The sequence below is a fragment of the Ahaetulla prasina genome, chromosome 2, assembly GCF_028640845.1.
Source record: "Ahaetulla prasina isolate Xishuangbanna chromosome 2, ASM2864084v1, whole genome shotgun sequence".
In the NCBI taxonomy this organism is placed as follows: Eukaryota; Metazoa; Chordata; class Lepidosauria; order Squamata; family Colubridae; genus Ahaetulla; species Ahaetulla prasina.
Window position 1 is genome coordinate 161,918,598 of NC_080540.1, and position 27,081 is coordinate 161,945,678.

The 27,081-nt window shown below is 41.4% G+C and overlaps 1 protein-coding gene across 2 annotated transcripts in view; it reads right to left on the bottom strand.

Moving 5' to 3' along the window:
* The window catches only part of CALCOCO1 (calcium binding and coiled-coil domain 1), a 44,815-nt gene extending 21,848 nt beyond the window's left edge, over positions 1-22,967 (bottom strand). The window contains exons 1-7 of one of the 2 annotated variants that reach the window (XM_058167614.1): positions 22,841-22,967; positions 19,019-19,061; positions 7,271-7,425; positions 5,479-5,581; positions 4,795-4,994; positions 1,332-1,490; positions 641-819 (exon numbers count right to left, since the gene is read on the bottom strand). In XM_058167614.1, coding sequence (XP_058023597.1) covers positions 641-819; positions 1,332-1,490; positions 4,795-4,994; positions 5,479-5,581; positions 7,271-7,411 — 782 coding nt within the window. In that variant the 5' untranslated portion in view covers positions 7,412-7,425; positions 19,019-19,061; positions 22,841-22,967. The remainder of the gene's footprint in view (positions 1-640; positions 820-1,331; positions 1,491-4,794; positions 4,995-5,478; positions 5,582-7,270; positions 7,426-19,018; positions 19,062-22,840) is intronic. The other variant, XM_058167615.1, reaches the window with a different exon arrangement.
* Between the last annotated feature and the right edge of the window lie 4,114 nt (positions 22,968-27,081).

Consider the following 27,081-nt stretch of genomic DNA (forward strand, 5'->3'; position numbering starts at 1 on the left):
ATCTTTGCATCTTCCTCAATATAGCATGAGCATCCACTAGCCCAGCAGCCTAATTCCAAGATGACATTTTAGCCACAACCTATTAATTTCAAGGCATCACTAGGTTACTAAATAGATCTTCTCTGTATGAAAACATTCCCCAACATAATCTAATTCACTGAGAGTGGGCTTGTTACAAACAATGTAAAAATCAATATTGATCTCTAAACTTCCTTCATTCCTGTACTTCCTCCACCAACGTTTAATCCATGATCTGAATAGTAGTGGACATCCTCTGATAAAACCAAAGAGATGGAAATTAGGACACAATATATTAAATCCTGGGACAGTTCCTTGAGATTGGGCTAGAATGGCACAGAGAACTGAATCCATGATGATTCTGACTTTAGCATGAGAGAAGATATAATTCAGCCTATCCCAATCCGATACCCTCTGGCTGTGTTGCTCCTAGAAACTTCTAATAATCTGAGTTAATAGGAATTCTAATCAGAACATCAACAGGACTAATTGCCTATCGGTAGGTCAGAAGGTATCGTCCCCCCACTCCCATCTCTCTCTTCCTCTTTCTCCCTCCCATCTCTCTCTTCCTCTTTCTCTCTCCTTCTTTCCCTCCCGCCATCCCTCTCCCTTTTGATTGTACTTGAGGTGCTTTCTTTGACATGGCCTTGACCTGTCTAATTCCGTCTCTCTCTGAAGCATCTTCTCTCCAATCCCCTGGATATCGCCCTCCAGTTCCTGGATTCGGGCCAAGTGCTCAGTTTCTTGAATGCTTAGAGTATCTCTCTGCTTGGAGATTTCCGTGTAAGAATTTGACAGTTCCTAGTTGAGGGTAGAGAGGAAGAAAAGTGAACAATGTCTATAACATTTGAATAAAGTCTAAAAACCCAGTAGCTAGTTTTGCTGACAAAATTGAACACAACAATGTATGAATAACCCTACTGGATGAAAATAAGGCTCATTTTGATCCAGAATAGTTATTTTTCACAATGCCCAACCAGACATAAAAGTATGAGATGGAGACATACTTCTTTTCTACTAATGTTCTCCTGAACCTGGTCTATGGGAGCATGCTTTGCAGACATTTTAATAATCACCGCATGCATGTGAACTAATCTGATGCAAGCATTACGGCAGAGGGGCATCCCTCTGTACAGAAGGGATACCCAGTTCTTACTTCAGGCTTGGAGTCAGATGTTGCACAAAGTTTTGCGGCCACCTGAGTTTTTGCTTAGTAAGATGAGGGGAACACAACACCTTTCCTGAAGCTTGGGAAGAGGTGGGATCTGGAAGAGCTGGAAAGTCCTACTGCAGAACCTTGCTTTCTGCCTTGCCTTATATTGTGCAGCCAGCTTGGTGTGTTCATCCCGTAGCGAGCTAAGTGCTGCTTCTAGATCTGCTGTGCGGCCTCTCAGTTCTTGAACCTCTTCCTTCAGGCGGCTGGACTCACGCAACAGGGCTCCTTGTTCCAGACGACTCTCTTCCAGCTGAGTCTGTGGAGAAGTAGAGAGAGAGATACAGTACCGAAGTAGAAAGTCAGGGGACACATTCATTCAGTGGGCTGAATTTTACCATTTTTGTATTACTATCCTAGGATTAAATACTGATTAAAAAAATTTTTTTTTTAATCCATAGGCTGTCAGACTTCTGAATGAGAAATAACACAATAACTATGTAGTATGATGGACTGCAATGTGTAAAATGTTCACACTGGTGCAATAGGACTGGGTGTTTTGTTAATATGATTTATTGGGTTAGGGATTTTCTATCTTCATTGTGAGTTGTTTTGTGTTGGGGTGGTGATGCACTGAGGGAGCTCAACCAATCTCATTGTACATATGTTGTGCACTGACAATAAAGATCTGAAATCATGATATAATTTTTCCAGGCTGAAATATTTCAAGGCTGCATTGCTTTTACAAAACAGCTTTGCACGAGGAAAACTCAACCTGCAAGGGAAAAGCATTTATCTCACCCTTCAGATACTTTAATTTTTTATACAGCGAAGCCAAATACGGAATGTCTCAGTAGCAGCTTAATGGCTCTGGTATAATTCCAGAAGATTGGAAAAACTCTTATTATTTCAGCCTGATGAAAGCAGAAGGTCAGCCATTTAATACTGGATGGATGGTCCAGGACATCTTAAAACTCTTGCAAAAAATTTTGGTTACACTATAGAATTAGATAAATGGCAAAAACTTTGGGAATAGGAACTATAAACTGACAATGGCTACTGAATATAAGGAAAATCTTTATAAAGTGTTTTATAGGTGGCATTTGCCACCGGCAAGATTGGCAAAAATGTTTAGTAATATGTCTGCCAAATGCTGGAAATGTAATCAGACCCTAGGTACTTATTATCATATGTGGTGGATTTGTATGAAAGCAAGAAAATATTGGGAAAAAAATACATAATTGGTTGGAGGGTTATGATAAAGGGACTATATATTTAGTTTTGCATGTATTAACAGCAGCAAGGATAGTATTTGCACAATATTGGAAAAATGAGAATATTCCACCAGATGAGGATGTAATTCGGAAAATATTAAGACTGTGCAGAGATGGACAGATAGACTTTAAAAATAAAAGACAAAGAAGATACAGAATATTACTTGATATGGAATAGATTCTATGAGTGGTTAGAGATAAGAGGTAGAAACTAGATGAGGAAAGATTATTGCTATGTATGAATTAAATATAAAGATGGTTTATAATTATAAATATGTCAATATAATTAACAGAATTATAAATAAGCTAATACAAAGAGAATTTTTTTTAAAAAAACTCCTCCTCCATCTCATGCATTTTGGCACCTTAGGAGGACTGACTTGTTGTGTCTACTGCACCCCCCCCCCCCCCGAGCTGAGAGTGCTTGGCTGAGAGTGATTCAGAGAGTGAGGGGGTAGAGCCTACAGGGCTTCCCCCTGCGGGACCTTCCTCTCTGGCTCCGCTCCAGGTCCCAGAGGCAGGCCAGGTGGAGGAGGAGGAGCCGACATGGCCTCTTTTCCCCGACCCCTCCTCCTCCTTCCTGGCAGAGCTCCAAGAGCCAGCTGAGGGGAATCCAGTGTGGTTGGATGCAAGGCAGCAGCTCCGAGCAAAGCATGCACAGCAAAAGGAAGGAAGGGGCCGGCCCAGGGAGTGCTGAGTCACGGAGCCACACCCCACAGGGTATAAAAGTGGGTGGAACTGCCTTTGGGCTCCGTGACGGACAAAGACTGACTTCTGGGAGCTTTGGCTGTGTTATTTTGTGATTCAGACTTTGACTTCTGTTTATTCCTGAACTGCAAATTACGCTGGTCTAAGGAGAACTTGGCAGGCAATCGCAGGTCATTGCTAGGACTGTTATCTGTTGTCGGAGTAAATTGCTGGCAAGGAAAGTCAGCTCGCATGTCTTTTTGGGTTGTGGTCGGGAGGGGACATAACACGACTGGGCACAGAGATGTTGATGGATTACTTTATAGAATTCTAGCCAAGTTAGCTGAGGTGGATGGAAGTTGGAGACCAAGCACATTAAGAAGACCAACTACTGACACCAATGCTGAGGAAAACATCAGGTCATAGGTCAATACTTTAATTTGTGCCATGATGTAACTCCAAATTTGAATGTGTAAAGTGAAGATGCAGACACAAAGAAAGCAACCAGTATATTTTCCACTAATAATCACCAGGGATAGGGCCTTTCTCTCATTGCTGATATTGCTTAACCTTTCATTATATCAGAAGATACTGTATATTTAATATGGAAATGATAACATTCCCTTTGTACTAGAGATGATATGGAACAGAATTAAAACCAGGAAACGTGAGTTTGTTGCAGTTTATTTTCTAAGCCATCCCTTCTCTAGAGGGCGCTAAGAATATCTATAATAACCTCACAAAATAGGTTGGGTTGAAAAAAATGTAACAGGCCTAAAATCTAGAGCATTTCATAGCTGAGTGAAATCTTAAATTTTCCTGAGCTGAGTTGAATGCTATAGTTAGGCAGCAAGCAACTAGTCATGAAAAAAATTATACCTAAGGGAGGAAATACCTCAAGTGGGTTTAGGGTCAAGAATGTTGGCTTACAGTGAGAACCAAGGGTTGCTTAGAGCAGGAGTCACCAACCTTTTGGACCTCAGGGACCTCTAAATTCATAATTTTAAATCCTGTGGACCACTAATATGATCTGCCTAAAGACTGGCTGGGTGGGCATGGCCAACTCAATGTCACTCACATCGAGGGGTGCCTTGTTAGCCTCTATTCGCCCCTCCCCTCCCCACCTGGACTCCTTAGGGCCCCAACAGGAAGCAGGAGTTGGAGCTAAGAGAAAGAGTTGGCAAAACAGCCCAGTTCAAATTGGATCTGACCGAGAAGGAGGCTCAGTAGAAGCACCTAACTGAGGACTATGTGCATAGACTTTCCAAGCAGAGGAAAGACCTAAGGAGTGCAAAGCCAGGTATTGGCACCTGGAGGCTCAGTGGGCTGAGATGATCAGCCAGCTCCAGGCCATGATGCAGTCCCACTGAAACAAGGTCCTCGGGCTCTTCGCCACCAGTGGCACTTCCCTTCAGCCTTCGCCCAAAGCCTTTCACCAGGAGGCTGAAGCAGACCCCAAGTCGGAATTTCTGCCCCCCTCCAACCCACACAAAAAGACCCCGAAGGGGGAGACTCTGCAGTAATACAAACATTCATTGTATCTGTCCCAGGGGCTGTAGTTTGAGGACCCCTGATATAAAAAATGCAAATAATTTTTCTTTGGACCACCAAAATTTTCTCGCAGACCACCAGTTGGTGACCGCTGGCTTAAGAGCATCCTACCTCAAGTAGAGCGGCCTTGGGAACTACCAGCAGCATATCAGTTCCTCCTCCGTCATCGCTGGCCTCCTCTAGAGTGACGAGCTCATCCATGGGACGGGGTTCGCTGAATTGGAAAAGAGAACTTTGGCCACGCACCTCCCCGTGGTGATCCACATAACGAAAGTGATATTGCTGCGGACCTGGCTTAGGTAAGTAGCTGGCTGTGAAAGGACAAATATATTTACTGTGTTATTTTTCTGACTTCTGACTATGAGGCTTTCTTTTATTGCTTGACTCCTAATGAGTCACAGACAAAAGGAAAACCAGAGGTAGGAAATGAAGGATCTCAAGTTTCGATTAACATTCTCTTTTCTTAATTGCTGATGAACTGTTAAAGATCTTTTTCTTTGCTTTTAGTACAAATTGGCATTTTATTTTGCTCCCGGTTTCAATGCATGGAATTGATTTCAACACTCCAGACCATTTTATTGTTTCCCATGAACTTTTCCCTAAGCTGTTTTGAAAGGGCAGGCCAGATAAGATTGCTGAAACCAAGTTCAATAAGACTAATAGTTGTTCTGTTTATCTACTTTATCTCGTGTCACCATTCTGCTTGGGCAGGAAGTCATTTTTCAAGTGTTACCCGAAACATTTAGCCGTGTATGCTTTGATGAATCTGCTCTGAATCACTTGAAACATGCCTACCTTGGAACTGGACGCTGCAATGCAGGGTTCCTTCAGAAGCTCCACCATCTGGCATTATGCCCCACACAAAGGTATAATAGTCACGTACCGAAGAAGCATCCGCCTGAGACAAGGAATGGGAAAGGTAGCATTAGAAGATGTAGTACTCATGTCACTCTCCCTGAAGGTCCACCATTGTAAACCCAACAATTTTGGATGGAATCATCTTTGAGTGTGAGAATGTATTTTTTTAATGCCACTCTTTACACAAAATTCCTATCCTAGCTAACTTTTGTTGATTTTATTTACCCTGTTTCCTCCAAAATAAGGCATCCCCTGATAATAAGCCCAATCAGGCTTTTGAGGGCATGGCAATAAGGCCAAGCGCTTATTTCAGGTTTCAAAAAAATATAAGACGTGGTCTTATTTTCGGGGAAACATGGTATCTAATGTCTTAATGTTTTATAACATTGTTTTTATCATGCTGAAAGACGTCCAGTTGCTTGATAGTGAGATGGGTAGCATATACATACTCTAGAAAGAGTGCAGAGAAAAGCAACAAAGATGATTAGGGGACTGGAGGCTAAAACACATGAAGAACGGTTGCAGGAACTGGGTATGTCTACTTTAATGAAAAGAAGGACTAGGGGAGACATGATAGCAGTGTTCCAATATCTCAGGGGCTGCCACAAAGAAGATGGAGTCAAGCTATTCTCCAAAGCACCTGAAGGCAGGACAAGAAGCAATGGGTGGAAACTAATCAAGGAGAGAAGCAACTTAGAACTAAGGAGAAATTTCCTGACAGTTAGAACAATTAATCAGTGGAACGACTTGCCTGCAGAAGTTGTGAATGCTCCAACACTGGAAATTTTTAAGAAAATGTTTGATAACCATTTGTCTGAAGTGGTGTAGGTTTCCTGCCTTGGCAGGGGGTTGGACTAGAAGACCTCCAAGGTCCCTTCCAACTCTGTTATTATTATTGTTACATTTAATAAATATTATTTATTTATTTTTATTTTTATTTATTTCGATTTTTATACCGCCCTTCTCCCGAAGGACTCAGGGCGGTGTACAGCCAAGTAAAAATACACTGTATACAAATTAAAAGAAATTCAAAAGGAAACATATTATGATGTGGCCGAAAAATTTAAAACAATTTAAAATCTTAAAATATAAATAACCCCAATAAAATTTTAATCCAGTCCCGCTTGAATAAATAGGTGCGTTTTCAGCTCACGGCGAAAAGTCCAAAGATCAGGCACTTGACGTAAACCAGGGGGAAAATAGAAATTCTTATGAATTATGAAGACAATGGTAATCAGCACATTGAAAATGCAAAGTTCTAGCTGAGCTGTGCTATCTTTCGACTTGCAGGGTGTTTTGATTATGGGCAGAAGAACATAGGTCTTCTTAATTGAAGGAAGATATATCCTCCTGGTAAATATGAAGGATCCAGCTAGATGGCACCACCAATCAGCTTTGGCTGGTTTTGGAAAGCTACACAGGTTTAGATTTTGCTTAGTACTTGGGTGAGAGACCATCAGAAAATCTTGTCTGTGGGCTTTTCCTACTTTGAATGCTGATGTTGAGAAAAAGATATGTCCTCCCTTGATGCTACAAGAAGTGGATTTGAATTAGCCTTCAACTTTTTACTATACAGTTCCTGAGTGCTGTCACAACTATAAATAGTAAAAATAATAGCTAACAAAAAGTGTGGTGTTCATATATACTTGATTACAGTTTCTCCAAAACTCCTGAAATGTGACCATACGTATTCAAACGTAATCATCCCACTTGTCCCCAGCGGCAGTACCTTAAAGATCCCGATCCAATCTCTAGTCGATGGCTTCATGCCAGGTAGCAGATTGTAGTGGCACTCCACCTTGGTGTGGGGTACATAACTTGAGGCCACATTCAGGAAAACTATGCTGGGTTGGGACTGTGCCTCTTCCATCTTAGTAACTTGGGCTGTAAAGTAAATGAAAGTAGTTGATAGTGCAAGACACATGATTTGGTGCTTTGTCAGCCAGATGGGCACTTAATCAAGTCAATTAAGTGCCAAAAGTCAAAAAGAGTCAAAAAGAGGGCTGTGAAAATATTTACAGACCCCTCGCATCCTGGACATAAACTGTATCAACTCCTACCCTCAAAATGGCGCTATAGAGCACTGCACACCAGAACAACTAGACACAAGAACAGTTTTCCCCGGAATGCCATCACTCTGCTAAACAAATAATTCCCTCAACACTGTCAAACTATTTACTAAATCTGCACTACTATTAATCTTCTCATCATTCCCATCACCCATCTCCTTCCACTTATGACTATCATTAAGTGTTCTAATTTTTGTACCTTGATGAAGGTATCTTTTCTTTTATGTACACTGAGAGTGTATGCACCAAGATGAATTCCTTGTGTGTCCAATCACACTTGGCCAATAAAAAATTCTATTCTATTCTATTCTAATGGGCAAACCATCTTGTTGTGCAGGTGGATTGTTGTAGTTGAGGAAGGGAGATCTTTTGCAATGCATATTATTTAACTTACTTTATGATGTCATAAGGTAGCCCTGCTTCGATTAATTAATTAGTTCTGCTCTTTCTTTGAAGATGGGAGACCTGCTCTACTGGCTCCCCTGCAAATGCATCTCAGGACATGACCTGAAATATGAGCAAGGCTAGTTTTACGCACCAAAACAGTGTTGACAAAGGCCACCACTCAAGCCCTGCCACCTTCAGTAGCAGAACAGAGGAAAACCTTTCTTCCTGCTGAAAACCCTTAACAGACACTGCTAATTGGAGCAGAAATAGAGGATAAAGGAAAAAGGAATCTGTCTTAGGACAGGAAATTATCATCTACTCATCAGGGAAGAGAACAGGATATCTGTAGTTATTATCTATACCCATGATGGCGAACCTATGGCACGCGTACCACAGGTGGCATGCGGAGCCCTCTCTGTGGGCACGCCAGCTATTGCACCTGCCCAGCTCTACCACGCATGTGTGCACACCTCCCACTGGCCAGCTGGTGTTCAGGTCTCTGCCGGGCATGCGTAGGATGTGGGGCACATTTGGGGAATGCGCGTGTGCATGCGCAGAGGGCAAGGAACATGCATGGGGGTTGCAGGTTGGTGAAGGAGGCTTTCCAGGCCCAAAATGGGGCTCACCAACCTGCACCAACCTGGAAACCAAAATAGGGTGCGGGGGCCCCAGGGCGTATGCGCAGGGGGGCAGGATGCATGCGCGGGGTGCACATGCATGGGGGTGAGTGCACATGCGCGAGGTGGGACACAAGCACGGGGGGGCGCTGGCACTGCATTTTGGGGATTTGGGCATGCGCTTTGGGCACTCGGCACCAAAAAGGTTAATCACCACTGATCTATACAGTATAGATTTTAAAAAAAATATCAGGAAAAAAGCTGAAATTCATATTATTTCTGATTATTCCTGGAGAATTCTATTTCTGCTGTGCATAGGTAAAGGTAGGATGGGTATGTGTGAAAGTGCACGCTCTAAAAGTAAATATGGAAGAGTCTTCTACATCTACCACTTGTCATTCATCTTTAATATTTTCCCTGGCAGTATCCTCAAATTTGCAAGCATTTTTTGCACAGTATTGCTTACAGATAGATGGGAGACACAAATTAAATTACGTAATTGCATTAAACTGCTTACTGCACATGAATGTGTTTAATCCACATGCTCTGGTCCTAAAGTATGTGGTTTTTTTTCTGAAACAACAAGGAGCGTTTTAACCATTTTGGGGAGGGTTTTTTTCTGACAGGAAAGGAAATATGAATAAGCCTTAGGAGTGGCAGCGTATGTACAATGGAACATGGATGGAAGCCAGGAGGAAGGGACAGAGCCAGGATGGCCTTCTTAATCTTTGCAGATTGTTTTTCCATCACTGGGATACTTTGGTTAATTATTGATTGTTATAATGATTTATTTATACCACACTGTCAGTTTACATGATACATTGCAGTATGTATGTATACACACACACACACACACACACACACACACACACACACACACACACACACACACATTATATATACAGTAGGTACATAAAGAAGAAAAATCTTTGTCCCCAACTAGAATTTACAGTCTAGTTAATGATGGAAAGAACCAGCAGCAGAGAGAAACAAAAAGGGTTTTAAAAAATGTCAGCCAATGCAGTTCGGAGCTGTAAGAACAATGGCTTAATTTCAGCAAAGAGCTTGCAGCAAGGTTCAGGGAAAGGTAGCAGGAGAGTCAATGGTTCAGAGGATGGATGTAGAAGGGACGGAAAGAGAAAAAAATTGAAAGAGAGAAAAGCTCTGGAACCCTCTTTTTCTTATTTGCAAAAAAAGTCTGAACATAGATCTGTTATCCTTTTCGCTCCCTAAACCCCGAGGGACGTTTTCATACTGACCTTGTGATCATTCTTATTGCCACAAGACACTGAGAAGCCCGATAAGCAACTAGTGCTCCCTCCCTCCCTCCAAGAGGAGAGTATAAAAAATGGCAGCAGCAAACACACACACACACATACACACAATTTCACCGATTTTGTGCTTTAGAAAAACATTGCAGCAATTCATTAAACGGAAAGGCCACCCCTAGCAGCATTCGAGTGCTGGCCCTTTCACTGATCCATGGCCTCTTAAGATGGTATTTGAATAGAGCACAAGCACTAGGAGGACCCAGCCTTGGGGTGGGGATGGGTGGGAAACACCTCCTGTGGCCCCCCCACTCCACCTCTCTGCATTCCAGTGGGATAAAATTGGACTCGCAGGTTTTGAACTACACTGCATTTGAGCCAGAAATAAATTACTCAGTTGTTAAATAGGAGCGTTATTGTGGGGTCACAAGGGATCCTGGAGCAACATGAATTTATTTATTTATATTTTATTTCTTTATTCGTTTTCTATAGCCGCTCATCTCAGTCAATGACTCTGGGCTGGTTAGATGCTATGTATGGAAATAGGCACAGAATCTATAGAGGCAGACTAATCCTATTTGTAGATGGGCCGAGGAAAAGCAAGGAACTCTAAACCAATGGCAGTGTTTTTCCTTCCCTACAATTATACCTCCACGTGGAAAGAGGATGAGAAATCACACCCAACACTTTTATTAAACCTTCATCAATCTATTAGTAATATTATTCTTTCTCAAGGATCTCTCTTGTGCAGACTTGCATTCAAAACGCCTCCTTGCCTGTCCCTGCAATGGTATTTCATGGCTGAACAAAGACTAGAACAATCAATGCCTTTTCATTTCTTACTATTTTGCTGCAGTTCACTTAGGCCACAATTGGGACTGGCAACTCAGTCACTAAGTAAAGTGGTAGCTAAGTGAAACCCCAACTGTCCTTACAGTCTTACTTCAGCTTTCCTTTGCTTTACAGACCTCGCGAGGATTGTTCGCAAAGTTACTTTTTCATTGCCGTAACTGTAAACAGATGCTAAATGTGGCAGTCACTGAACAAGGACTGCTGGTAGGAGTATGGGACTAGTAGGGAAAAAAAACCCCTCATGCATTGGAGCTTGTGCTTTCTTACAGCTTGCTTAATTGGTGCCAATAACAGAGATTAAATCTGATTTTATATGTATCGACAACTTCCTGACCTTCGAACCTTCCGCCGCGAGCTTAAGACACATCTATTTATTTGCGCAGGACTGGACTAGAATTTTTAAATTTTTAAATATTTAAATTTTAAATCTGGTTTTAATGGGGTTTTATTATTTATATCTCTATTTTAAATATTTGGCCTTTGTAATAAGTTTTTTAATTAATGTTTTATTCTGTACATATACCGTATATACTCGAGTATAAGCCGAGTTTTTCAGCACATTTTTTGTGCTGAAAAACGTCCCCTCGGCTTATACTCGGGTCTATACGGCTTATACTCGAGTTTTTTTTTTTTTAAGCCCCTCGGCTTATACTCGAGTATATACGGCTTATACTCGAGTTTTGTTTTTTTTTTTTTCACATTTTACCGGACTGAAGCCCTGCCGGTGCAGTGAGAGGGTGGGGCGGGGGAGCCGCCAGCCTTCTCAGCTGAGGGAGGGAGGGTTTCCCCAACCGGTAGGTGCCTCATTTCCCACCCTCGGCTTATACTCGAGTCCCCAGTTTACCCCAGTTTTTGGGGTAAAATTGGGGACCTCGGCTTATACTCGGATCGGCTTATATTCGAGTATATACGGTATACGTTTTATATGACTGAGTCCCTAGGGAGATAGGGCGGTATAAAAGTGTGAACAAATAAATAAATAAAAATAAATAAATAAATAAATAAAATAAATATTGACTGCAGGGAGAATAGTATTTGCACAACAATGGAAAAGTGAAGAGATCCCAACAGATGAAGATGTGATTAGAAAAATATTAGAATGTGCAGAAATGGATAAGCTAACACTTGCAATTAAGGAAAAGAAAGAAAAAAAGAAGGAATACTTTTTGACTTGGGACTTATTTTATCAGTGGCTAGCGGATAAAAACAGGAGCTAGAAATAGGGAAATATATGGAAGGATCAGTGATCTAAGGAAGATATGTTAACTTGGTTAAACAATTACGATGATGATGATGAATATAATTGATATTAATGCAATGAATATTGTTGCAAACACTTCATTTCCTAAAATGATTTGTACTCAGACAACACACTGTTAAATTGAAATTGGAATTTTTATATGTTATAAAATAAAATAAAAACTTATTATAAAAAACGAAAACAAATAAAACAAATATAGATTAAATGTGGGGCTATTTATATTCTGTAACTGGTTCCCTCCTCGAATTCGTACATACTACTGCCCATTTTTCCCTCACTAAGACTGGGCATAGGAGGCAATGATGCTGCTGTTATGACAGGTTTCCCCAGCCTGGAAACACAACCAATGTGTGGACTTGTTGCTTAGAATCATGGATAGTAAATTTGAGGAACTAAAGAACTCCTCCAATTTGGGGAGCACTTAGGTTGAAAAAGGCTGTGCTAAGGGATTTCATTTCAGAGGAGAAAGGGGGAAAAATAAGTCAGATTAGAGCAGTCTTCATTTAACTTGGGGCCCTCCGGATATGTAGAATTACAATTCTTATCTGGCACAGCCAGCACGGCCAAAGAGCAGGGATGATAAAAAAGCTGTGATCTGATAATAACGTCCAAAGGACCACAATAGTTCTTTATCTGTTCTATAACCTCAGCTTATAGATGAAAAAGTTTTTTTTTTTCAAAACTTAATTGCTCTTAAGGATCCACCACTTTTCAATCTGGGTCCCCCCCCTCCCTTTTTATGTTTGTGTGTGCATGTTAGAAGTTCACTGAGCTCTTCAAGAAAATGAACACATCCCAAAAGTCTGCTTACTGCTGCTTTTGTACAACATCTGTTTCAAAAGGAGGGACAGCAAGGCCTAATAGTCCACCCGCAGCTATCATGATCTAGGTGGAAAATCAGAGTGCAAGTCTGAATCCTCTCTAACTTTTAAAAAAATTATAGAAAATCATAAGGCTTTCCTTCATAGAGAAATCAACACAAAAAGCAGAATCCTGCAGAAATGTGAATGAAATACACTGAACTAACTTAAAAGTAAAGGTTCCCCTTGTACATATGTGCTAGTCGTTCCCGACTCTAGGGGGCGGTGCTCATTTCCCTTTCAAAGCCGAAGAGCAGTGCTGTCCAAAGACGTCTCCGTGGTCATGTGGCCGGCATGACTCAATGCCAAAGGCGCATGGAACACTGCTACCTTCCCACCAAACGTGGTCCCTATTATTCTACTTGCATTTTTTACGTGCTTTCGAACTGCTAGGTTGGCAGAAGCTGGGACAAGTAACGGGAGCTCACCCCGTTACACGGCACTAGGGAGTCGAACCGCTGAACTGCCGACCTTTCGATCAACAAGCTCAGCATCTTAGCCACTGAGCCACTGCGTCCCTAATAGGAAGTGAATAAATAGAGGGGTCAGGCAATAAATTTAGCTTGGGTTGGACCACAACGTAGCCTGCATGAAACATCTTCCTTCAAGTTTGTTACCTGGGATCAAAAATGAAGTGGGAGGCACCCAAACTTTCCTTTGTTGTAGAGCATCCTGAATCTGTGAAAGCTTTCAGTAAAGAGACCAACATACAGCAAGAAAGGATGTTGCTCTTTATTCCAAGAAGTTCATGACCTTACAAAGTGCTTTAAAAAGACTTTTTTTCCCTGTGCCTTTCAATATACACTTGCAATGTAATTTCAAGGCTTTTTTTTTAATGTCGTCTTTAGTGGAAATGAAACTTTTTGTTGGAACCTCACAATGAAGGGCAGATCTGTTTGAAGGCAACCAAGCGGTGGCCCTGGCATTTTAGCACCATAATATTACAAGGACAGGATGAGAAAGCTTTGCTATCAACAAGGCAAAGGATCAGTCCTTCACAATGGGATGTGGCCTAGATAATAGCTGCTGGTTTCTGGCATTTACAACAGAAGTTAAAGGGTCACAGCAAGTATTAACAAGTTTGGCCATGAAACTGTAATGGCAACCAGCGTGGTTTCTCAACGATATAACTGCGCTTGACAATCCTTCTCCTCCTTCAACCCAGGAGATCTAGGAGCAAGCAGGCCTCATGTGACAATTTCCCACCCTGTAGTACAGCAGAGCACTTCAGAGTTGATATACTGGTGTGGGTTTTTTTTTTTCAAAAGAAGGAGAAAGCTTAGCTCCATTACGAAAATAATGAAACACCCACACACCCACACCTTTGTCTGTAAGACATGTCCGTTTGAAATATATAACTGGCTTGCTTTATAAATCAGTAGGAATGAAGGAGGAAAAATAAGATTTCAGACCTACTGGATATACTCTTTTTTTTTTTTTTCATGATTCCCAAATCCATTGATTAGATGTTCAAAATGATGGTGGGGCTGGGCCTGAAATACCCAAAAGTAAATGTTTCTCAGCACCATGCCAGGTCCAGGATGTGACTGCATTAGAATTAATTTTGCCTATATAATATCCACTTCTGTGCAACTTTCTTTGTTTCAGCAGCCTGGTTTTATGCCGGCAAAAGACTTTTTCTATTGTTGCTGTTGCCCAATCGGGAGTTGGAAATTTTTGGTACTCTACTTCAAGTTAAGAGATCTACTAGCAGAGCCAAATCTACCTTCTGCTCACCCTCATTTTAGGCCATCGTCAACTTTCTGCCCGAGGCAGGAAACACAGGGCTAGAACATATGAGCTCACAGACTGAGCACCTGGGCAGACATCTGGCTAATTGATGAGCTCCAGGAAAGCCAAACCGAGCTATAGCCTTCATGACTAATCCACCCATAAGCCCAACCGTGGTCTCCAACAAAACCTACTTGTGAAATTAATTTCATTAGACGACGCAATGACTGCTCCTTTAAGAAAGAGATTAAATCAGCCTACTTGACATGCAAACATGCATCATCATCATCATCCCAGCAAATCCTGACTGTAGAAGAAGATATTTATTTATTTATTCATCCATCCATCCATCCATCCATTTATATTTTAGATTTCTAAACTGCCCACTTGTTGTAGCCCGCCAGCTGGCAGCAGACTCGGAGGATGAGGACGTTGGGGAGGAATTTGGGCCAGTCCTGGAGTCTGGGGAAGGCTCTGATGGATGCTCTGCGTCAGAAGCAGGGATAGAGCCAGAGCCCTCTGACATAATTTCTGAGCTGCCTTCGGAGTCAGAGATAAGTGGGGAAGAAGAACAGCTGGGGCTTGTTCCAGATGCGCATATGCACAGAATTGTCAGGAGAGGAGAACAACTGAGGACAAGGAGCCGACTGAGGAAGAAAGGCACACGTGGATGCTGAATGGCCCCTCCCTGGCTGGGGAATAAATAGAAGCAAAAAGGGAGTGGTGGTTGCAGGAGACAACAGTTCTGTATTTCTTTCGGAAGATTTGTAGTTCATGCCTCAGAGACTGCTCGCCAGGAATTAATTTACAGCTTTGAGACTGGAAGATCCCGGCCTGGCAATTATCCAAGGAATGATAAGGTCTGTTACTGCAATTAACCCTTGGAAGGATTATTGCCTGGACTTTCCTGTGTGTGAATGCCATGACTTTGCAGTAGCTAAATAAAGAGGGGGTTTTTGGCACAAGGAGTCTATTTCGTGGTTCTGCTAAGGCTGGGTCAGAACACAACCTCCCTCAAAGAGTTTAAAGATTATAAACATAGGATAAAACCCAAGTTGGGGATGGGAGCTTTTTTTGGTGTGTAGGTAAATCACAAGATCAGACACATAAAACAAACTGGAACATCCATGTATATAAACAGTGAACCTTGGAATACCAGCTTCAAGAACTGAGAGATAAGGAGCCTTTTTGTTCCATACATCAAGTTTCCAGAGGTATCCAGTTATAAAAATTTGGAAGCAGAACCAAGAATAACCACCTTGGCTTTTTCCAATGAGGTTGGACCTTAAGAAGGTAGATTAGGGATAGTTTACCTGAACAATACGCTATTGTCAGAGAAATTAATTTATAGCCTAAGGATAGGAGAATGTATTTCTCCTGTCTGTACAGCCACAATTATGTGGACCTGACTCTGTTTAGTTTTTTCTGTATTAATTCTGGAGCATTAAGAGGAATCATACTGGATGAAACCAGCCACATAATCTCAGCCCATCTGAAGCAAGAAATGAGCTTGAAAGGAGTCAAAACCAGAACATGTAGTGACAAGATAGCTGTAAGACCTGGCAACTAACGTTCAGAAAAAGATATCTGGTGTTTGTGGTTAGCATATATGCCTCCAGATATTTTGGGCCTATATGTTTCAAAATAGTTCAAGTCAGGCAGGCTTGTAGTTTTAGCAAATCAGGAGGCCTCAAAATTGGGAAATCTATATAATTTTAATAAATAAGGGACTTGAAAATGCAGCCTGTTTGTAGATCAGTAAACTGCATGTACCTCTTAGTTGGCGGAATGCAAACAACAATAGTTGTTGATTTGCAAAGTACTAATTTGAGCTTATACTAATAGTCTGGTCATGTTTGAGGTGAAAAAAATGTTGGTTGTGTTTATGGGATACAATCACAATGTGTCAAAACTAAATGGTACCATACTGTCATTACTGTTAGCAGAGAATGCTTCATGTAGCATAAATATAATTAAAGCTAACATCTTAGGTGAAATTTACTAAAAGCATTATGTCAAATATAATAAAAATATTATGTCAAATATAATAAAAATATTATGTCAAATATTATGTCAAATATAATAAAAATATTATGTCAAAGCCATAGGTAAAATGAGGACACAGATTGTTGGGGGCAATAAGTTGACTTTGTATATAATATACAAATGGATGAAGACTATTGCTTGACATAGTGTAAGCCGCCCTGAGTCTTCGGAGAAAGGCGGGATATAAATGCAAATAAAAAAAAATAGTTGTACGAAGTTGTACAAAGCCATGGTGGTAGAACTCATAGCTACAAGTTGGGTAGATGGCCACGGTCATGGCAAAGGAAGAGTGCAACTTAGAATGTAATGGAATATGTCACGTGTTAAGGAACATGAATTAATGATAAAAAGGAACAATATATGGTACATATCTGTGAAACTTAAGGAAGGGGAAGGATGCAATAGATCTGAATAAGGAAGTGGTCTGTAGAATTCAGCTGATGAATAAATGCAAATGAAAGTGTAGGTTAATTATGAATGAAAGAGCTAAAACATATGTCAGAAAGTATGAAATAGTGCTATTTAGGATGTTACAGGTTTCATATGCTAGTAAAACTTCATAGTTTGGTGATAATTGCATGCTATGCTCCAATGAATTTTGATAATAGAAGGACCAAAGATGAATTTGAAGAAAACTTGTGCAATATGCAGATTGAAAGTAATGAAGGAGGAAAGTATTCCATTAGGTGTCATGAATGTTTTGGTTGGAACAAGAAAAAAAATTACAGAAAAAAGGATGGTGCCATTCAGAGAAGATGATCAAAGAAGATGGTGATCTTGATAAATGGCTGCTTCGAAAAAGGACTAAACATATTTGCTTTTCAATACATAACCTTGTTTCAAATGCAAGTGTTAAACATAACTGTGTTTATGCATCCATGGAATGAATATAAATCTTAAAGCATTATTCATTTATGATGAAGGATTGAGAGAAAATTAGTGAAGGATACGAGGGTGATGGGGGATTCAGAATGCGGGACAGGCATTTTTTTGGGTAGAGTCAAAAGTAGATTTTGATGAAAAATAGATATGGAAAACAATGAAAGAAGGGAAAGAAATAAGAGTGGAAAATAAGATAGCAGGAAGAGAATGTAGCATCCATTATGAAAAAGTATTAGAAGACCGATCAATTTCCCAGTAGATTGAATGGATGTAAGGAATGTGGAGCATCCTTTAAAATAAATATGTTACTACACCATGAAAGCAGGTGGAATTATGCTAACAGTAGTATGAAGAACAGTGCCTGGTAAAATTATGACATAAAGGAAAAACCACCTACAAGAGAGTGACTGCTGAAAAAATGAAGATGACAGAAATATGCTGTATATGCTGTACACCGCCCTGAGTCCTTCGGGAGAAGGGCGGTATAAAAATTCAATAAATAATAATAATAATAATAATGCATATGCAGAGAATCAGATGGTGCAAAGAATATATTCAAAGAAAGCTAAACACGGTTAAGAGACAAAAGAAATGCAGAACAATTTTGATTAAAAAATATAGTCTTTGGAAAATGGATAAAAAATGCTAAACAAAAGGGCCTACAACTGAATGACTGAGATTAAGAATTAATCTGGAAAGAAACTAAAGTGAGAAAATGCTGGAAGGGATAGTTGAGAGACAAGTGAAAATGGTAACACGTTGCAGAATTAAAGTGATATAGATACAATCTATGTTAAAAAAATGGGGGAAAAGAAATCATAAGATTGAGAAAGTGTTGAAAAACGATAAAACTGCAACTGTACCTGGTGTAACTGGAGATATGTCATGCTTTTCTACAGACTTGTAAAAACTCTTCTCTTCCAGAAAACATGTATGAACTGATATATGTGGAGTCATCAGTGCCAGAATTCTGTGCCAGATTTTTTTTTATTATTTTAATCACTTATAGTTTGTATCAGATTGCAGTAGTAAATAAATCTCATAAATAAACGGGAAAGGTTGTAAGAGGTAAAGAGGATTAAGCGTGCCTGGGAAGGCACTTAGTAAAATTCTAAATGAAAAGGTATGAGAAATGTCATTGGGAAAAATTTGTAAATGCAGTGTAGCTTTTATGCATAGCAGGTGGCATATAGATCACTTTTTTGCTCTTTGATAGGTCATTCAGAATTGTGTGAATGTGTTTTGGACAGAGAGGTATGAGCCATTGGAGTTCCAGTCTCAGAAATCAGCGGACAATCAGCTACCTAAGGCTGAATCAGCAGAAAAATCAATAGGAACAGGTGCTGAAGAAGTCAGGTCATGAAGGTCAAACCCTGGTATATAACCTAGGCTCAAGATGCACTGGAATCTGAGCAGCTATCAGCAAGGTCATGCTTCCCTATATTTTCTGGAGCAACTTGCACTGGCCACACTATATCTTTGTAATTTACTGCAAAACACTCACCAGTAAACTCCTTGTAAATCAACCAGGCATATGTGGTGTAAGTCTGAAACAGAAAAAAAATGTGACATTGTCCATGGGTGATTTAGAGAAAGTGGATGATATAATAAATAGGCTTCAATTATAAAGTAAAACAAACATCTAATAATATAGAAGAATATACGAAATACTTATTCAATGCTGAGCATGGATTAAGACAAAAATAGTTGATTGCATTTGTGGACAAAATGTATAGAATGGAATAGAATAGATTTTTTTATTGGCCAAGTGTGATTGGACACACAAGGAATTTGTCTTGGTGCATATGCTCTCAGTGTACATAAAAGAAAAGATACGTTCATCAAGGTACAACATTTACAACACAAATGATGGTCAATATATCAATATAAATCATAAGGATTGCCAGCAACAAAGTTACAGTCATACAGTCATAAGTGGGAAGAGATTGGTGATGGGAACTATGAAACGGTTAATAGTAGTGCAGATTTAGTAAATAGTTTGACAGTGTTGATGGAATTATTTGTTTAGCAGAGTGATGGCATTCGGGGAAAAAACTGTTCTTGTGTCTAGTTGTAAATAATAATGCATAATAAATAAATAAAAAATAATAAATAATGCATGTAATGACATCAGGAGTATGTTAATTGAAGATGTGAAATGTATATGTAGACTTGTATGCAGATGATGCCACATTGCTAACTACACCAAATGATTTACAGAAAATTGCTGACAGACAAAATGGCAGGCCTAGGAATGTTTTAGTAACACCGAAGTGAGAAGGGCATGTGAGGAGAAACACAAAAGTTGAATGTTGTGGGAATGAGTTACTGAAGAAGCACGTACAGTGTAGGAAAACATGACTAAAAGATAAGGGGTCAAGATAAACAGCTGATAAATGAATGTGGACTTTCAAATACACAGTATGAAAGAAGTACATTGTGGTAGGTTGCTAATATAGAAAGAATGAATGTGAATCAAGTTAAAAACTAATATAGGAAGAATGAGTTGAGAAGTGTAAGACCCAGAAAACTGTTATTTAGATAGAGCTGGTAAGAGAGAGATGATAGATTTAGAGTACAAAATACATTATGAACCAAGCATTGTATGGATAATGGTGAAAACAAAGGTGCTTTGTAAGATAGAGAGAAATGGAGAGTTATTTAGCTATCTTTCTTATCTCAAGTTTTTTATTTATTTGTTTTGCAGCTTATTCCTTTTCTGGATTTTGCATAACACTGCTTGCTTTGAAAGCAAATAGTATTAAAGTTATTTGTATGTCCTATCAGGATAACTGAGTGTTTTCTCCCAAAGAATTCTGCCTAATGGCTATGATGATCGCATAATGTGCTGTTGGTTCTGTTGCATCCTATGGACATTTATTGGGTATCAAGAAACAAGAATAGCTTTTCTGTTGAGATTCCCATCCTGAAAAACAGCCTCCTCTTTAGAGGATTTTCCTGTTATTAAAGTCAAGTAACAGCGTTCCGTGCACCTTTGGCGTAGAGTCATGCTGGCCACATGACCACGGAGATCTACGGACAGCGCTGGCTCTTCGGCTTTGAAACAGAGATGAGCACCGCCCCCTAGAGTCGGCAACGACTAGCACGCATGTGCGAGGGGAACCTTTACCTTTACCTTTAAAGTCAAGATGCATAGTGAAAAATCCTTTTTCATTCACATTTTATTCATCTTGGGATTTTTGACATTTTAATGTTATCAGAGCGACTTGTGGCCACTGATCATTTCATAAATTCTATTATTCCATTCTTTTTATTTATTCAAATTGTCCAGCTACCCATTTCACATATGCAACTCTGGGTGGCTGAGTTTTCATGGTTAATGCCGTGTTTCTTGAATGTTAACATTAAACTTGGGCTGAAGAAGTTGTTATCCTAATTCCTCCTACGATTACCTTCTCTGAATTTAATTGCCTTTTCAAGTTACTCCGTATCACTACCTCTTGTGACAACCAATGCCCCCCTTCCCGGTTAACCACGGAGATACCACAGTAGTGGTTCTTTCTACCTTTCAGCCCGATGTTCAGCTTCTTGTATTATTTCAACGGCAAAAGGAAGAGTTCGTTGTCACCTCCCCAGCTGCAGTATTCCACTGAAAAGACCAAGCCTCCTGTTCTTGCAGATGATTTATATTTACAATAGGGGATGATCTTACATAGGCTTGAGAATATAGCAGATATTTTTCTATCTAACCTTCGGGGCCGGGGGAGGGGGGCACGGAGGAATCTTAAAGGTTAAGATTTCCCCCCCCCCCTTTCAGATAAATAAGGGCGTTCTTCTGAAGACTTCTTGGGCTTCCATATTACATATTTCCCGATTGCTTATTTGTAGCCTATGACTATCATTAAGTGTTAAATTTGTACCCTATGACTATCATTAAGTGTTGTACCTTATGATTCTCGATGAATGTATCTTTTATGTACACTGAGAGCATATGCACCAAAGCCAAATTCCTCGTGTGTCCAATCACACTCGGCCAATAAAAAAAACATCCTATTCTGTTCTAGTGTAAACTGGGGGTGGGGGAAATGCTCGGACGTGGCAAACCTCCCTCACAAGAGAGGCCTGTTATGAAACCAGGTGGAGCCGGGCTTGCCCGCACTAGACAGTCTCTCCCCTCTCCCCCGCATGCCAAGGGAAGGCGCTTTTCCCCCCGCGTGACCCAGACGAGCCACGTGGGCACGAAACCCAAGCCTGGCAGCTCCCGGCACTGCCGCTACATTCCTTTCCCCGGGAGCGACTAGAACCCCGGGGGGGCGGGGCTTCTCCAAGACAAACGCCAATCAGAGGCCGAGAAGGAGCCCAGCAAAACAAATTAGCCACCGCGGAGCCGCTTATGGGAAGAGACGACGGAGGCGTGGGAAGATCTTGCGCCTCGCTGGCTTGATGCGAGGTTTGCGCAAAGACCCCTCCCCTCCCTTCCCGGTTTCTGATGGACTTTTAGGGAATGGAGGCAGCTCTTCATTCTCCCCCCTCCTCTTTGTTTGGGGAAAGGTGGGGGGGGGGAAAGCTGTAACTCTTCTCCTGCAAAGGCGCCGTCCTCTTGGCGTCACACGCTTTAAGACTGGGCAGCTTCAAGCCAAACAAAGAAAAATTTGACTGTAGCTGGCGAGAAGCCACAAGTCTCATCGCGTCCTGCCTAGTTCTCCCACGTAAAACACCAAATCGTGCGAACCTCGAAGCTTCGTCGCAGTTCCGTTTAGGGTTTTTTTTGGGGGGGGGAGGGGGGAAGATTTGAGGGCTGAGGGAGGGGGACAGATTTTTGGAGTCAAAATGGATCCCGAAGTTAAGATTAGTAGAAAGGAGCGAAAGATAGCAGGCAGCGAATATCTTCAGCGGTTATAAAAGGGAAGAAAAGATTTGGGGTGTCCCCAACACCGAACAGTGCTTGTCTGTATAAAGGAAACGGGCAGCTCGAGGGTGAAGCAGAGGTTTAAAGAGTTTTCAAGCTAATCGGGTTAGAAATTCCCTTTTTCCACCGAGTGCTCTTCCCAATTGCCTGCTTTTTTGTGCTGCAAGTTCAGAGTTTAAAGGCCCACTGAAGCCTTTCGTACATTTTCTCTCCCCTTTCATGCAGGGAGAAGTGAAAACCTGTGCATCCACAGCCTCCTTTTTGATTTTGATTTCTGTCCCGACAGGAAGTACAGTTGATTTAAAAACTCCTGAACTCAGGATCGAGAGGAAGGGAGGGGTGTCCCCCTCCCCAAATGCACCCCAAATCTGATGCTTCCGAGCAATTACCAAAGAGAAAGCAAGGAGGAGAGAAAATTAGAAAAGCCCTTTCCCCAATACAGAAGACGTCTCTTACCCAGAGAGCAACCAGCTGGTCCACTAATCTTTTAGTAACAACAATAACAGCCTTCAAGCCAGCTGAGAAGAGGCGGAGGCCGGTGAAGCTCTAAGTGCTGCCGGGAGTTGTAGTTCTCTTTCCCTGCTCGTAAATTTAAAGATGAGCGAAGAGGTAAGATTCAAGTTGCCACGGAGGGCCGAGAGAACGCCTGGCATTGTGGGTTTGGTAGTTCTGAGGCCCAGGGAGACAAGAAGAAATGGTGGCAGTGGGACTCCAAGTTCCAGGGAGCACCTGGGTTTCAGGGAGATAGGAAGCAGTTCACTGGGGAAGGAAAATAAATCATTGCGAAGGGCTCAAGTTGCCAAGGTGGTAAATCTAAGATTCGGAGAGTTCGTCTCAGAATGTTTTCTGAGGTTATTTTCCTAAGTACTATGAGAAATTTCCCCCACAAAATCCTCTGGGATCTGACTAAAACTACTACATAAAAATTCAGAGATGACAACAACAGGGCTATAAAATGCACACACACATTTGAATATACACACAGGGCAATGAATATATAGAGACATCGTATACAATGATCATGATCCAAAGATAAAAATAGGAAATTAATCATGGGCATCATGCCAATAAATAGCTTAAAAAGATATTCAAGTGGGTAACATCAAGGTCAGGAAATCAATCTCAAATGCATATACGTACCATAAATAGAGAGCAAATACCTAGAGTAAATCTCTATTTTCTGTTACATCATTGTTATAAAAGACCAACTGCAGATTTAATAACAAGACAGCATAGTTTTTTGTGTACAAGACAGCACTGTACTTGTCCCTAACCATGTTTTGAATATTTTAAGTATTTCAATTATACAAATATTTATATGCTGCAAATTCCTAATACTACATAGTACAGGAATAAATCACCCGGAAAGCTACAAACCGACAATAATTAAACAGCATCAAATAAGCCATCCCAGTAGCCAATCTCTCAATTAGATGCTGCCATTGTTATGGATCTCTTTCTTTTCCAACTATACAACTCTGTTACACTGCTTTCAGGAAAAACAACACCTGGCCATTTTAACCTTGGGGGGCAAATTGTTCCAGAGTCAGGGGAATGTACTAGAAAAAGACAAGTCCTTCCCTTACCCCTGGGGGTAGAAAAGTGGCACACGTCTTCTTAACTTGCTCATATTGCACAGGCAGATTATAGTTGGAGGAGCGGTCCTAAAGATAATAAGGTCTAGAATCATAAAGATTTTTTTATAGGAAACAACTAGTACTTTGAATTAGTCCCAGAAGCCTCTCAGCAACCAGTAGTTACAATATCTGATGATCTAGTGAGAGCCAGTTTGGTCTAATGGTTAAGGCACCAGCTAAAAAGCAGAAGATTGGATGACCTTGGGCCAGTAACTCACTCACTCACTCAATTCAACCCATCTCACTGGATTGTTGTTTTGGGGAAAATAGAAGGTGTGTTGGATATGTCTGCTGTCCTGAGTTATTTGTAAATAAGATAAACTGTATCTTTGCTGTACTGGGTTCCATCAGTCAGCAACTCATGAAAGAAGCCACCCTGTTTACCAGCTATAGTTTCCATTGTGTCCATGTAAAGTAAATTGCAATAATCTAACCAAGAAACTACAAGGGCATAAAAGTCCAGGAAAAGTTGCAAATGGTGAACCAGCTGAAGCTGCATGGGATATCCAGAATCCACGCATGGTCCTTCAGCGAGAATGTTACTCAGTCATGAACTAAAGATGGAGTTAGCCTAGTACTAGAGCAGGGCTGTCAAATTCTCAGCCCATAGACGGATACATCACACACTGGCCACGCCCACGCCCGGTTTAGCGAAGTGGAGGGGAAAGTCCTGATACATCACGTGATGACAATGTGACAATGTGAGTTTGACACCTCTGTACTAGAGAGTCTCTGAATAAAGTAGCTCTATTTTGATGGGATTCTTTCTGAGCGTGTCCAACCCCATCCAATCTGTCCCAGGTTTGAACAACCAGATCAAAACTTGCACTTCATCTCCTGCTTGGCCTGGGGTAGAAATTTTCAGATAGCTATCTTTAGCATGCTTATGATACCTTCCCATGATGCTTTGTTTCAGAGATGGGGAGGATGAAGGCTTGGGGAACTGACACCGAGGTGTGGTTCAACCTATCCACCCAAACAGTGCTAATTGGAACCATTCATGAAGAAGCAGAACGTCTGAAAAAATGTCCCAATCTCCAATTCTTGCAGTGGTTCAAAAGGATATTTTAATATATGGGAATTGGTGGGAGATGGAGGAATACAGTCCCCCCATCCTAGTCCCGCTACAAGTCTTCCACAAGAGCAGTTGGTGCAGTTTTCATTCAGTACCAAGGCTTAAACCTAGACCAGAAAGACTGAGGTGGAATGTATACAGAGTCACTAAGAAGCAAAGAGGCAGATCAGTATGAAATCTTTGGTAGGCAGGAATAGAGCCAGGGAGGACACTTCCTACCATTTCACAGAGTATTTCTAATAGCTATGCAGATTTGTGCTTTAGTCTGGCAAGATTCCTGTATATAGGCAAGCAACAATCAAGAAACAGCTCCAAAGTAACTGTCGAGTGTCAAAGCTCCCCTCGACACCTCACAGAATGTGTGTGTGTGTGGGGGGAAGGCGTGTTAAAAGCAGAAGACGCCCTCAGATCCCGGCCAGATTCTGTTATTAAACCCAGGTTTGCATCAATTCTGTTCGTTGTTTGTTTGACCAGCCTGGTGCCAGCGCAGGTGGTGAGGGAAAGCTGAGAGTAACTCCTTGTGGTGGTCTTTGTTCCTTGTACCTGACAAGGACCAACATTACCATATTTTTCGGTGTATAAGACGCACTCCCCCCTCCAAAAGTGGGTGGAAATGTCTGTGCATCTTATAGAGTGAATGTTGCCAAAACCCTGCCCACCCGGCGGCCCCTTCCCTTCGGCTTCTGCCTCCCAGCAATTTGCCTCCTGGCAACAAATAGCAAATAGCCTGGTTAGCTTCAGCACAGCCTGATTTAGCACAAGCAGCTGATTGGCAGTTGGATCTGCCTCCCGGAATACCGCCTATCAGCTGTTCCAGGCTGCAGGGATTGCCGCTGCCCATTGCCACTGTCGCTGCCTATCGCCGTCTCCGTGCACCCCATTTTTGGCCTCCGCACACCTCATTTTCAGCCTGTTTCAGGGCAAAATGCTGGGAGGGAGAGGCAGAGGTAGATTTTTTTCCCTTATTTTCCTCCCCAAAAACTAGGTGCGTCTTATAGCCTGGAGCATCTTATAGTCCCAAAAATATGGTATCCACTCCACCCAGAGCCTTCCCTAATTATCTTTGCAACCTTTCCCATCATGAAAGGTTGGAGATTGGGCAATATTTATTTAAGATTAATTGAGTCAAATCCACCCCCTTAATCTTAGCACTGGCTCCCCACGGCTGTGTGCTCAGTCCCTACCTGTATTCACTGTACACACATGATTGTGTACCGTCAGACCCATCTACTGTGATCATTAAATTCGCAGATGATACTACTATACTGGGTCTTATTACAGGTGAAGACGAAACAGCGTACAGGGGGGAGGTTCAAAAACTTTCCACATGTTGCTTAAAAAACAATCTGCATCTGAACATCATCAAGACCAAGGAGATAGTGTTGGACTTCCAGAGCAAGAGAAAGGAACCTGCCCCACTTTACATTGAGGGGGGCTCTGTAGAGAGAGTTTCCTCCTTTAAATTCCTGGGAGTCCATCTCAGTGAAGACCTCACCTGGAAAAACAATACAATCCAGATGGTCAGGAAGGCCCAACAGAGGGTCCCAACAGCGATTCCATTTCCTTAGGGTCTTACGTAAAAACAGGGTGGAACAACAATCGATGACTTCCTTTTACTGGTCCACAATAGAAAGCATCCTCACTTATTGCATCACGGTATGGCATGTCGGTCTGACAGCCGCGGATAGAAAAACATTACAGAGGGTGGGTAAGCACAACACAAAACATTGTGGGCTGTTCCCTGATACCACTAGATGAGATCGCTAGGGCTCGCTGCCTTAGAAGAGTGAGGAAAATTCTCAGGGATGACTCTCACCCTGGTCATCACTTCTTTACCCTCCTACCATCCGGAAGAGATATAAAAGTATAGCCAGCCATACAAACAGGCTGAAGAACAGTTTTTATCCGTGGGCTGACAGACTCCTGAACATGAAATAACATCATAACTACGTAGTATGATGGACTGCAGGGCCGGCGCAACGTGT